Source organism: Bombyx mandarina, chromosome 01 (genome assembly GCF_030267445.1).
Source record: "Bombyx mandarina strain Sakado chromosome 01, ASM3026744v2".
NCBI lineage: Eukaryota > Metazoa > Arthropoda > Insecta > Lepidoptera > Bombycidae > Bombyx > Bombyx mandarina.
The window spans coordinates 2,868,880-2,882,679 of NC_143208.1; the positions used below are offsets into that span (position 1 = coordinate 2,868,880).

The window sequence follows — 13,800 nt, forward strand, 5'->3', positions numbered from 1 at the left end:
TTGTGCCACAGTATCTGTGTTTGAAACTTTTTTAACATATTGTTTCTCAATAATACATAATTTATTTTGCTTCAAGGAGGCGCCTGATAAATCAGATCAGACCTGTGTATCGTCCTGTATGGTGGGCATTACATTACTCGGTCTCCTGGTACCAAGTGAATTATGAATTAATTCAAATTAGACCCCATGTGTTTGTCGTTAGGTACATATCGTACATCAAATACATATCTTTTGTAATCTCTATGTGTTTTAGAATGGATATGAAATAAAGTATTTAGTGTTATGACTGTCTTTTTATTGTATATCTTTTGTTTACAGTAATTAAATTACCTGATTTTTACTGTAACTCTTCTATCATGTGAGCGATTTTTATTTTGAATTATAGTCCTACAAAACACTATTTTTATTATTTTTTCGTTTTATTTTATTATTTAAGATATGTTTTAATTTTTATTTATGTTAACTTAATTTTACTACTATATATTTTAAGGTTTGTCGAAGTAGAAACATTATGTTGCGTTTACTGAAGCCACTTGTCTTATTTTATCAAGTGGAGTTCTCGATTTCGTTTTTGATTTAATTAGCTTTTGATATGACTTAATTTCACGTAAGTGTTATTGTCGTGCTGAATTTGTGCTTCAGTCAGTCACCTTCCACTACCAGAATGCTAACGTACCTTTCCTTTTGCTGTCAATGTGCATGGTCGTGAAGAATTGCTAAATGTACACATATTATTAAGAATAGTTAATGAATGTTCAACGTTGTGATGCGTTCCCGTCAGCTGAGACGCGTGTCGAAGCAGGTCCTGCGCCCGTGGTACCTCACGCCAGATTATAAATGACACAGCGTAACACTGACTGTAGCGCAGTTATTGTTCTGAATCTTGTTAACAGGTTTCGCAGCACCGCGAGTAAGTACTTTCGTGTGTTTGTACAGATATCGAGCGATGATGGCAAACATAAATGGACACTTTCAGTTCATGCCCGGGATAGTAGGAGTGCCCGCTCTCCAGCATGGACTGACGCCGATGCAACCTGGCTTGGCACCGATCCTACCTGGTCAGCCAATACACATAATTCCCAACATGTATAATCAATTCGCGATGCCACAACACGTCGACCCCTCTGCTTTCGGTGCCCAGCGTGAGTAATTTATATCATAAACGAAAGACATGACTAACAATTATAAATATTAATGATGTTATTACAGAATAGCAAAAAAAGTTTATGGAAAATTCAATTTTTTTGTTGTTTTTCATATTAATCATAATTGACCTACATTGCTTGTCCGTTGTGAGTATATTTTTTTCTTCTTGCAGCCATGCAGGGAATGCCGCCTCAATCGATGCAGTCGCAAGGAATCCAACCACAATCAATGCAATCCCAGGGAATCCAACCGCAATCGATGCAACCCCAAGGAACCACACTGCAATCTATGCAATCCCAAGCAATGCAAGCTCAATCGATGCAATCCCAGGGAATCCAGTCACAATCGATACAACCCCAAGGAGTCCAACCGCAATCGATGCAATCCCAGAGTATCCAACCTCAAACGATGCAATCCCAAGGAGTCCAACCGCAATCGATGCAATCCCAGGGAATCCAACCACAATCAATGCAAGCCCAAGGAATCCAAACGCAATCGATGCAACCCCAGGGACTGCAATCGCAGCCACAGGGATTACGGCCCATGCAGGCTGCCTCTGTGGAAATGCCCGAACTGATTGACCTGCAACAAAATCCGTAAGTTTCACTTCTCACATGCGGCTTCCAATGTTGGAATTTACCAGGAAACTAAAGGCAATTGGATAACATATATTGCCATCTATAACATGTGTTTAATATAGCCATGGCGGTGTTGGTGTTGCTGTAGGTTTTACGGTCATGAGGAAATCGAACCCCCCCGTCCTTGTCACATTTTTATACCCGCCCCCCCCTGATGTGTCGTCACATGTTTTTTCAATTTATTAATAACTATAGTTCAATTTCATAGATTTTTAAAGTTTTTTTATTCACGTCTAAATTTTGCGTTTTAATATTTTAAATTTTAACATGTGACGTCACAAAACTATTGACCCCCCATGCCCCTTGTCACACTATGTCACATTTCGGTGATACCCCCAAGGCGGCCTGGCCTTTTGCCGTACCGTGGAGATCGGTGTTGTTGCTCGTCGATTATCGCCTCGACTATCCGTCGGTCGCGCGTCCTCGGGGTGGCACTACGAGTCTGATTGTAGTGTTGGCCACAGGAAGCCCCCTGCTCTGCCCGGGCACTGACCCCAGGCGGAGATCGGACGTTGAATGAGAGAGTGCAAGGAGAGTTATTTGGTGGGTAGGGCCCTAAACATCCCTGGACCCAAACCCCGGACGGCCCCTAGGCGCGGAAATCTCACGAATGAGGTTAGGCACCGTACAAGAAAAAAAAAAGGCTCCACGATCACACTAACCGTACTGTTAAGAACTTTGTCTCATAGATATCCCGTGTTCGTTCTATTATTATCAAACGATCTCACAGTTTATTTAAACAACAGGAATTTCGTTCAACAAAATATGCCGTCGGGTCCGCGTCGCATCTACGATCTTAACTCTGGCAATCCGAACTTTAACTTCGCCCAGCAGTATCAGCACCCTGAGTATCCGACTTCGGTGTATGGGGTGCCGGAAGGATCCAACCAAATGTACATGCCGACGGCTTCTAACCGCTACCCCTTCGAAGACGGTAATTATTTTGTAACTCTTGAAGCTTACAGGACGCGAAACGTCATACCCGATATTTTTTGTACGCGCAGTCTGGCAAGGTGGTTCGACCAAATCCGCACCACACTAGAGATCCCATTCTACGACGCCCTTCATGCGGCCAATGATCGGAGGCGCTGGCGGGACATTACAAGGAGTAAAATCATGTCGAAGTATAATGATCACGACCCTCAGCAACGAGCAAACGACGCGAGGAGGATCCATCTACTGCAATAAAAAACCTAGAAGCGCTTAGAGTTGTCGAAGGAGGCTAATAGTATTATCTAATTATAAACAGCCGGTCTGAACAATTACCACTAGCAAGAATTACTGGTCAAAAAATCATCGTTATTCCATTGCTGTTGGAATAGCTATATTAGTAACTCGTTTTGTTCTGATTTCGTTAGGAGCAGCGCCAATCCAGTCCCCGATCGACATCCGTTCTGAGTTGCGATCCGACATCCGCGTGAACATCCCGGCTCCGAAGTATCCTTCGATGCATCACGTCCCGAGGACCGAAGTGACCTGGCCAGTTGGGCCGATGCCCCCGATATCCCAGATGTCTCAAGGACAACAAGTGCCCCCCGGCCCACAGGTGCCTGTTACCGATGTTAGTAGATTATTTACTGTATTCTCAAAGGCTGGAAGCAACTGACGCAGATAGGAGACCATTATAAATAAGGCCCACGCAAATTAGTCGGTCAGTCGCCAAATATTTTGCTAAGCGCGAACTGGGATTTTCAATTACTTCTACTGTATCTTTTTTTTAGTATGTTGACCGGTGAACGAACCCACGGCCCACTCGATGTTAAGTGGCATCGCATTATAACATACTTTTTTTTATTGCTTAGTTGGGTAGACGAGCTCACAGCCCACCTGGTGTTAAGTGGTTATTGGAGTCCATAGACATCTACAACGGAAATGCTCCACCCACCTTGAGATATAAGTTCTAAGATCTCAAGTATAGTTACAACGGCTGCCCAACCCTTCAGACCGAAACGCATTACTGCTTCGCAGCAGAAATGGGGGGAGTACCTATTCCGTTCGGTCATACATACATTAACATACATTAATATCAGTTGTACTGCTACACCGCTGGTCACAGTCGAATATTCTCTTTAAACTCCTACAACCATTAATGTACACGTCCTTACGGATCCATCAGATCCAAAAACTCTTAGCATTAGACCCTCTCTTAGCATTAGGCCTTCAACTCTAACGCTAGTTGCAGGCTTAGGGACCCCGGTAACCCTACTCATCATACTCGGCAGAGTCCGACGTGCTACCTAACCCATGCATCAGCCCGCTAAGTTTCTCGCCGGATCTTTTCAGCGGGTCGCGATTCCGTTCCGGTAGTAGATTCATTCGCGAAGAAGTTGCTCTTGAGTTGTTAGGTCTCCTTTGGAGGCGCTCGGGCAGCTGTTAGCAAATCCCACCCCTCCTTTGCTAAGCCTTTGCTCGCCCACCTGTCCTGGTGAAACTGAAAAGGCCTCCGGGCCACCAGTAATCCCTAAGTCATAAAAAAACCATTGCTGTATATCGACCAATGAAAATGAGGACCAAACAACCATATTTGTTTTTAATAAAAAAATTGCTCCCCCAATTAGGTATACGCTTTTGAAAATATCCGTGACGCTCTGCCAACTGTCGCTCGCAGCTCGGCCCCTCTAGACAGGGTAAGTGCCATGATTATTGGAATATTTTCTGTTTGTTGATAACTCTTTTAGCTAGCTGAAGTGGCAGTGGATGGGTCCACATAACGCGCAGATCAGACGCCCAATGAGATAGGAAGATCCTCGAGTGGAGACCATGTACTGGCAAACGCAGTGTTGCCACCTACCTGGTGGAAACCGCTGGGTCACGTCGGATGCAGGCGGCGACGGACCGGCCCTATTGGAGATCGATTGGAGAGACCCACGTTCAGCACTGGACAGCTATAGGCTGAGATGATGATGAGATAAATCTTCATATTTACAGTTATATAACTTTAGGTGTCCATAATGTCCAAATCTTAAAATTGAACATTATAATGTCGTTTTTCATTTTTTTACTTAAACAATTAATTGAAGACACGAGTGAATGAAGATGTTAAATGCCATTTTTGAGTTTTTAAATTGAATGAAAATGGAATGTGCCTATAAACCATATTAGACCTTAAAGCTCCGGGTTTAAAAGCTATTTTTAGAAATTGCATGTGATGAAGGAGTTAGTGTCGAAGAAAAAGTTTAAACTGTAATTAATTGAGATGGAATTAAATGAAACGAAATGAGATGGCCTTAAATAGAATATGAATAAAACGCTGGCTATCTAGGTGGATATTTTAGAAGATCCCGAGGAATCGCGCTCGGCGATTTTGTTTCTTGTTCACTTGTGCACTTTCACAGATGCTAAACGGTTTATAACCCATTGTTTCATAATTCTGAATTCATAATTTTTCAGGTCCGCTTGTTTATTATATATTATAATTGTTATATATTAATGTAGGATTAATAAGAACGGAATGTATGAAAAGAGTGTGGAACGGAGCGCTAAAGCGAGAGAAAACTGTAAGAAAGGGAGAAGAGAATAACATAGAATTGCAAGAATTGGTGGTAGGACCTCTTGTGAGTCCGCACGGGTAGGTACCACAACCTCGCCTATTTCTGCCGCGAAGCAGTAATGCGTTTCGGTTTGAAGGGTGGGGCACCCGTTGTAACTATACTGAGACTTTACATCTTATATCTCAAGGTGGGTGGCGCATTTACGTTGTAGATGTCTATGGGCTCCAGTAACCAATTAACACCAGGTGGGCTGTGAGCTCGTCCACCCATCTAAGCAATAAAAAATAAATAAATAAAAGACGGTTGAAAAATGAGAAGGACGTAATAAAACTATTATTTATTAAATTATTATTATAATAGAATATTTTGGAATAGTGGAAGTTTTATTTTATGCGCTGCGATCCCTATTCTATATTAATATTATCTTTCCTTAGCGTTTCCCATCCGATAGACGCGTCGTAGGATCCGAGCGTGGAGTACCTCCACCTCACCCGTCCTTTTTTGCGGACGGCGCCGAAGATGTGAGTATATACAATTGATTTATATAAGTGAACCTATTTCGTTCAAAAAAACGTTGTTTACAATTTGAATTTGAATTCGTTTTTCACTAAACAAACTATTTATCTTAAATGTTCACTGTAATCTTATAAAATATACATTTCTGATAGATTTAATTTGTTATCGTCAATCCAGTTTCAATTAATTCAGGTGTTGGCGTTAATTACGATTTTACCAAAAATATTATACTCATTAGGATGCTTAAAGCTCCCAAAAGATATGGGCTTTTTTACTATGGGCATCACCAGCGAAACAAAAACGCAGAACTTTTTTTTATTGCATAGATGAGTGGACGAGCTCACATCCCACCTGGTGTTCAGTGGTTACGGAGCCCATAGACATCTACAACGTAAATGCGCCATCCACCTTGAGATATAAGTTCCAAAGTCTTAATTATAGTTACAACGGCTGCCCCACCCTTCAAACCGAAACGCATTACTGCTTCACGGCAGAAATAGGCAGGGTGGTGGTACCTACCCGTGCGGACTCACAAGAGGTCTTACCGTCAGTAATTACGCAAACTATAAGATTGCCGATTTGATTTTTATTGCACGATGTTATTCCTTCACTGTGGAAATCAATCGTGAACATTTGCAAAGTACGTATTTCATTAGAAAAATTGTTACCCGCCTGCGGGATTCGAACACCGTTGCATCGCTAGATACGAATGCACCGGACGTCTTATCCTTTAGGCCACGACGACTTCAAAATAATTTTATTATGAATAAATGTGAATAATTATGGAAATTCAATCATTGTGGTGACGTTTCTGTCGTTAGCAACTCGAAGAGGAGCTACTCGCTCTAGAGCGTCGCATAGACACCGAATTCAAAAGCGCTGATTAGACTCCGGCGTCGGAATACGTTCAATGTCTGCCTCTGTGCATTACTTTTGCGTTTTGTTCACGGCTTTGTACTTCTTGGATAGATAAATCGAAACAAAATCACTATTAACGAAAACAATACATTTCATCAAAGCTTCATGTTATTTAATACCCTATCGATCAATCGAGAAATTATATTAATTAAATGTATAAAAGATATAACTGTCAAAAGTTTTTTAATAAAAGATATGATAATAATGAGATCGTCCATTGGGCACGCCTGGTCGTTGTTTTATGTTAATGAATTTTAAACGGGTCGTATTTTATGTAATTTAGTGTTTTATTCTATTAAATTATAATGGTGGTATTATAGTCATGACGTCCCATTGTATTAAATATTCAGAAACGCGCAGTATTATTAAATACATATTTATATGGTCACAGGGAACTACTTAGCCGTGAACAATTTATTTATTTATAATTTTATTTTCTTGCCGAATGATTTAAGTACTTAATTTTTTAAAACTGAATGACAATCAAATTATTATTGGAATGTTGATTTAGATTTTATTTATTCATTTATTTGTATTAATACCATCACTTGCTTATAATTACGGAGTAAAGATATACGCATATTATAAAATTAACACTCTTTTGGTGGGCTCACACGGCCCATCTGGTGTTAAGTGGTTACTGGAGCCCATAGATATCGATTAAGTAAGTGCCGCCCCATCTTGAGACTTGAATTCTAAGTTCCAGTTTGATTAGTCTAAGGTCCGGCTGCAATATTGCTACATTATTATAATAAATATAATTAACGCTCCTTTATGAACTAGATACAGTCTAGCTATGTATGTAAAGGAATGTTTTAATTTAATTTTCACAAATCCATAAACTATGGATTAACTTGAATATGTATTTGCACACAAGGACCGTTGACAAAACAATAGTTTTATAACATTTGATTAATAATATCAGACCAGTAACGCGGGAATAAAAAAATTAAATTAAGCTTTTATTTCAGTTTGTACTAAAGTGTCTTTTTTTGTTTTTAAACTTATATTTTACTTAATTGAAAATAGCTCCGAATTGATTTTTCTCTCGCTACCCTAAAATATAGCAGTATTAAAAATCTAATAATTATTATAAATCAAGCTTAAAATTCCAATAGCGTCTTGACAACTCAAGTGATGGTATTTAAATAAATTGTGCTCACATTATTACAATATTGACATGTAATTTAATTTTATGAAATTTTTAATATGATGTTTTAGAATGTATTATTATTCAATTTTTAATAGAGACTATATGAAATAATATTATGGAGTATTCCGAACTCTGTTTATTTAGATTTTATTTTATCAATGTGATTCTAAATGATTTTAAAACTAGACTACCAATTACAGATTTATATCGAAAATGTTTTTACAACTGGACAAGAAATACAATACTTTTTTGTTTTTGTTTTATGCTTTGATGTTTGTCTCTGCGCTTACTTTTTTACTAACTTTACTAAAACAGCAGAAACACTCGATAAAACAATAATTGTATCATTGTGTAATAGTATCACCGACGTACGTTTAAAAAGATCCATTTACAGGGTGTAAATGATTCGTTCTGAAATTCGAAGCCGGATTAAACTAAATAACTGAAAACGATATTCTTTTATTAAACCGACCATAAATACGTCAGGTACTTATTGAATTTCTACGAAACCATTTGGTGGATAGTCTCGCTTTCCCCGGATATGACAGTTTTCGCGCCTGCTTTTTTAAAAAAAAACGTTGAATTTCGAATACATTTTTTCCTCTACCTAATCGTTGGTAGCTTAGGCAGCTATTCCGACTTCACGTGGACCGGTAGGGTGAGTGGGAACATGTAGGGGTAGGCGAGCGTTTTTTATTTATTGCTCAAGTGGACGAGCCACGGCCCATCTCGTGATAAGCGGTTACCGGAGTCCATAGATATTTACAAAGTCAATGCCGCCACCTACCTTGAGATATAAGTTCTAAGGTCTCATTATAGTTACAACGGCTGCCCCACCCTACAAACCGAAACGCATTGCCGCTTCACGGCAGAAATTGGCAAGGTGGTGGTACCTACCCGTGCAGACTGATAAGAGGTCCTTAAGGACTGATAAGATTAGAGGTTACTGCACGATGTTATTCCTTCACCTGAGAAAATTGCTAACACTAGCCCTAGCAAGAGCAATGCTTCACTGAATCTACTACAGGATCGGAATCGCGATCCACTGAGAAGATCCGGCGGGAAATTCAGCGGGTTAATGTATACAATTATTTCAACATACAAGTATTTCTATGTGATTCTCAGTCCCCGGTCTTCAGATTTTTCGAACGATCATATACACTCTGTATACAACAGTATGATAATGCATGGTAGAGACCTAATATTGTACTTTTTTAAGCTGAATGACTCATTAAAATATCTGTATGTACATATATATTTTTGTTTGTTTCTTGTTTGTTGTGTTCTTGTATATGTCATTGTGTAAAATTGTTTTATAGATTCTAATACAAAATAATAGGCTTTTCTTGTTTTATAAGTTGTAAGATGGAAAAACAACGTACATAAACAATATTTATTATTAATTGACTTTATTAAATTTGGTTATTTTAAAAATTATCAATATTTATTTTAGCTAAAATTACATACTAATATTGAAAAACGTTGCTTTAGCTTACGACAAAACACACTCTGGTACGATCTTAAAATAAATTTAAATTAAAAAATCTGAAATAAATCTATTATGAATAAAAGCATTAATAAAAATAAAAAGTCACAAAAAAAATGAAGTATACATATTAAGTGTTATAAATGTTATATTCTGCGAGAACGTATATTAAATACAAGTTCAGCTTTGACGTCAGAGCACCTCTTCGTTTGCACTATTAATTTGTGAACGGCAATCAATCATTCGGTACATATTTTTTTTTCTACAAGAATCGCAATAATTTTACAATCTGGACAGGCTCATTTCGAAATCTCGCCTAATGACCTAAAGGTCTCTGTCACCAGGTCATAAAATAAAATAAAAAATTATATCTCGCCTAAATTACATTTTAACGTTCGAAATTTAAATAGCACTATTTGATTTTTTACTTTAGACCAATCACATAAAGCATTGGACCTCGAAATATGGTTTTCGCGAATTCTCAATCCGTTCTTATGTTAGACGCCGTGTGCAATGTATATTGAACCCTAATATCGTATCCTCAATTTTACTCATAATATCCGCGTATATAGTACACGTGTACGGTTCGCCAGTAATATGTAAATAATGATTGAATTATAATGTATGAATTTGTGTGAGTTTTAAATCGGAAGTTTCACTTTCGCTTTTCGTTAAAATAAAAATAATTGGTTTATTTATTTATTGTTGTGATTATCTGTGGGCACGTATCCGTCACCCTGGAGTTACGATAGGTGTATTTTTTATTTCACAGAAAGAACATTATTGATGTTTTTTTTTAAATATATTGTTGTTGTATAAATGTTCCATCTCTACGTGTTTAAAAGTGTGTATGATATGCGGTTTTGTATTCGTACTTACTGACTTATGAAATGCGCTTATGAGTCACGGCGTGACGCATTTGAGGCTTCGTGTCTGAAAAGCTTGAACATAGCCATTTTTTTAAACGTATTTATTAGTCTTGAACGCACGAAGCCGACAAATGTGTGACGTTGGAATGACGTTAGTAGAATTAGGATGTGTGATTAGATCAGTGTATCGGAATGAATTCTAAGGCTGGTGACTCGTCGTATCGACTAAATTTGTAAAGTAAGGAAATTAACTGAAAAAACAACTCTACGCTGATTAGTTCGTTAACTTGTTTGCCTACCAGAAATTAAGATTTAAATTACAATAGAATTTTAACTAATTATTCTCAAACTAAACGTTTACTTGAATTTAGGCTTACACTTTTCAATAATGCAATATAATATTTATAAATCCGTGGATAAAAGTTTTAATCGAAACAGTTACCATTTATCGTTAAACATATCGATGACATATTTAAATATAACAAAATTTCAGTCCCAAATCAGCATAAAATATTCAGTAATACTAACGGAATCGTAATATAAAATTCTCAGAATAACCGTCCAGATAAATGCATCGATTAAAATCACAAAAACGTATATCTAACGCCAACCCGCCTATTTCTGCCGCGGAATGCCTTCATGCGTGGCTGTTTGAACGGTAGAACACCCTTTAAATAAATGGAGACTAACCTATGTCACGACTGTTGACGTTGACATACGAGCTGGGGAGTGCTATGAGGAATTGTTCGAGATGATACCAACGTCTCGTTTTTACCATCGCACCGCCCGCCACCGGAGTAGAGTTCATCCATACTACGTGTAGCCACTGCGGTCATCCACAGTGCGTTTCCAGAGATATTTTTTGCCACGTACCATCCGGCTATGGAATGAGCTCCCCTCCACGGTGTTTCCCGAGCGCTATGACATGTCCTTCTTCAAACGAGGCTTGTGGAGAGTATTAAGCGGTAGGCAGCGGCTTGTCTCTGCCCCTGGCATTGCTGAAGTCCATGGGCGACGGTAACCACTCACCATCAGGTGGGCCGTATGCTCGTCTGCCTACAAAGGCAATAAAAAAAAATAAGAACTGTCAAAATTGATTTTCGGATTTCGTGACGATGGCGCACTAAATCAATCCACTCGAAACTTAACTAACAGCTTAATTCAAACTTAAAAAATATTAAAATAAAAAATGGCACTAAATAATATTTAAAAAATTATTGACTATTCAAATTTTTATTAATTGTATTGATTTTAATATTTCAAACGGCTTTTCGTTTGTTCTAGTTAAAATGTAATTTTAAGTATAATGATTATTAAATATATAGTATAGGCGTCGAGTTGTTTTTTCACTTACATGTTTGTAATATTATTATTTATTGGAAGCTAAGGCTTTCAATAACGTATACCTTGCATTTGTTTAAGAATGCATTATAATTTTTATTCTCTTACATTACGTAAATGTATGTTTTAAGAATTTGAACTAATTTAACTTAGTGTGATAAGAATATATTATGTATAAATTTTGTTACTAAATATGTATAGGGCCAGGACTCGAATCAAGAAAGCAGGTTTTAGTGCGACGTCTACCTACGTTAAAAGTTCAAGCAAAATTTATATTTACCGACAATTCTAACGTTAATATCCGTCACGTTACGTCACATTTTAAAACGGATCCGATTTTAATTATGCGCATGGGTTATTGTATCCAGCGGCGGATCCAGGGGGGGGGGTCATGGGGGTCATGACCCCCCCCCCCTGAGCTAGTTCCAGGACTTGAACTAACTTGGACTAATTGAAGAACATCATGATTTATTTATTAGCTATTGTTATCAAAATTAAATTATAAGTTCTTAACTTGCCCACGACTATATGACTATATCCTGGCGCCAAAGCTGGATCCGCCCTTGATTGTATCTTTCTTTTACCAATTTCGCGTTTCAATTAGGCATCGCACTAGAAGCCCGCGGTCTTTCGTTCTGCGCATCTTCTTAAACTAAAGTTTTCATACGGTGCATAATTTAACTATAATAATACTCTGTCTAGTTTTCTCATTAGACGGCAGAGGGTTGTAACGGTCAATTTAAGACATGCCGTGTTGGAGGATGTGATTCTCGCGACACACGCGACCGCGTCTGTGATTGTGTAGCGTCTACATTGCGTTTCGCGTACGAGAATATTTATATATATATATATATATATCTACAATTTAGTTTTGGTTTCGTAATGTAACGTTTGCTTTTTACGAAACATTTACAATTACATGTTATATGACCGTCCCGCTGGAAACATTAATTGATATATTCACTACTGCTCACGAACAAATGGTACCGTTACTGAAAACCTTCCATTACTAAACTTAAAAAAAAAAAAAAAACTTACCGATACATAACTAACGATATCTAAAATGTTAAAGTAATTAAATATGTGTCTATCAATACATAAATATAAAAATAAAAACGAAATAAATGATTGTTGTCTGTGTGTGTGTGTGTATACTTAAATAATTGAAATGTACTATTGAATTTGAAAATAACTATGTAACTATTGGTATTTGTTGTGTATCGAAGATAAGTGACCCGTGCATCTAGTTGATAGTGATTTTGTCATTAGACGTTTCCTGTTTTTGTTGCATAAATGTGTTTTTATCATTATAAATCGATGGAATAAATTAATCAATGTGAAAATTGTGTTTCATTGTATCAGTTAATTCCTAAACCACTCAACTTTCGTATACATAGGCAAAAACAAAAACTTACCGAAAAATCTTACCGATTTTTTTTATTTTTATTGCTTAGATGGGTACGAGCTCACAGCCCACCTGGTGTGAAATGGTTACTGGAGCCCATAAACATCAACAACATAGACGCGCCGCCCACCTTGAGATACAAGTTCTAAAGTCTCAGTATAGTTACAACAGATGCCCCGCTCTTCAAACCGAAAGGCATTACTGCTTCACGGCAGAAATAGGCAGGGCGGTGGTACCTATCCGCGCGGACTCACAAGTGGTCTTACCACCAGTAATTACGAAAATTAAAAATTTGCGGGTTTGATTTTTATTACACGATGTTATTCCTTAACCGTGGAAGTCAATCGCGAATATTTGTGATTGATATTAAAGAAAAAAAAGTAGCAACTATAGTCAGTACGTATGATGAGCTAAGATTTTGTAACCTTATCCAGTAATGAGACTGCCGGCCTTCAAATGCAGGTAGGTACCTTTTACCAAGAAATCGGATAAGCAAATAGGTAAGTAGGTACCTTCCACTTGTTTACGAGCGACTCGCAAGAAGGGATTGCATCGTGTCTAAATGCAATTTGCAGAATTGATTAACTTGCGTGTATGCAGGTGCCGTTGTGTTATGATTACGAGCAGCTTCTCGAGAGATCTAAAGACAAGCCTAGATGGAACTGTTTGAAGAAAAATATTTTCATATGGAACCGTGATTGGATTTGGAGTTTTTCTTGAGTTTCGTCCATACTAATGTTATGAATGTGAGAGCGTCCTCCTTTCATGTCGAATCGAAGCAACGGATTGATATAGATTTTTTTCAGTAACACTATTATATTAGGAGAAGGTTAGCGA

At 37.8% G+C, this 13,800-nt stretch overlaps 1 protein-coding gene across 7 annotated transcripts in view; it reads left to right on the top strand.

The window, feature by feature from the left end:
- The window catches only part of roq (RING finger and CCCH-type zinc finger domain-containing protein roquin), a 74,111-nt gene extending 61,210 nt beyond the window's left edge, over nucleotides 1-12,901 (top strand). For 2 of the 7 annotated variants that reach the window (XM_089727294.1, XM_089727287.1), the window contains exons 11-18: nucleotides 77-202; nucleotides 937-1,142; nucleotides 1,319-1,742; nucleotides 2,531-2,718; nucleotides 3,143-3,345; nucleotides 4,343-4,411; nucleotides 5,710-5,796; nucleotides 6,613-12,901. In XM_089727294.1, coding sequence (XP_089583420.1) covers nucleotides 77-202; nucleotides 937-1,142; nucleotides 1,319-1,742; nucleotides 2,531-2,718; nucleotides 3,143-3,345; nucleotides 4,343-4,411; nucleotides 5,710-5,796; nucleotides 6,613-6,678 — 1,369 coding nt within the window. In that variant the 3' untranslated portion in view covers nucleotides 6,679-12,901. The remainder of the gene's footprint in view (nucleotides 1-76; nucleotides 203-936; nucleotides 1,143-1,318; nucleotides 1,743-2,530; nucleotides 2,719-3,142; nucleotides 3,346-4,342; nucleotides 4,412-5,709; nucleotides 5,797-6,612) is intronic. The other 5 variants (XM_028177159.2, XM_089727299.1, XM_028177168.2 and 2 more) reach the window with 3 other exon arrangements.
- Nucleotides 12,902-13,800: the final 899 nt, after the last annotated feature.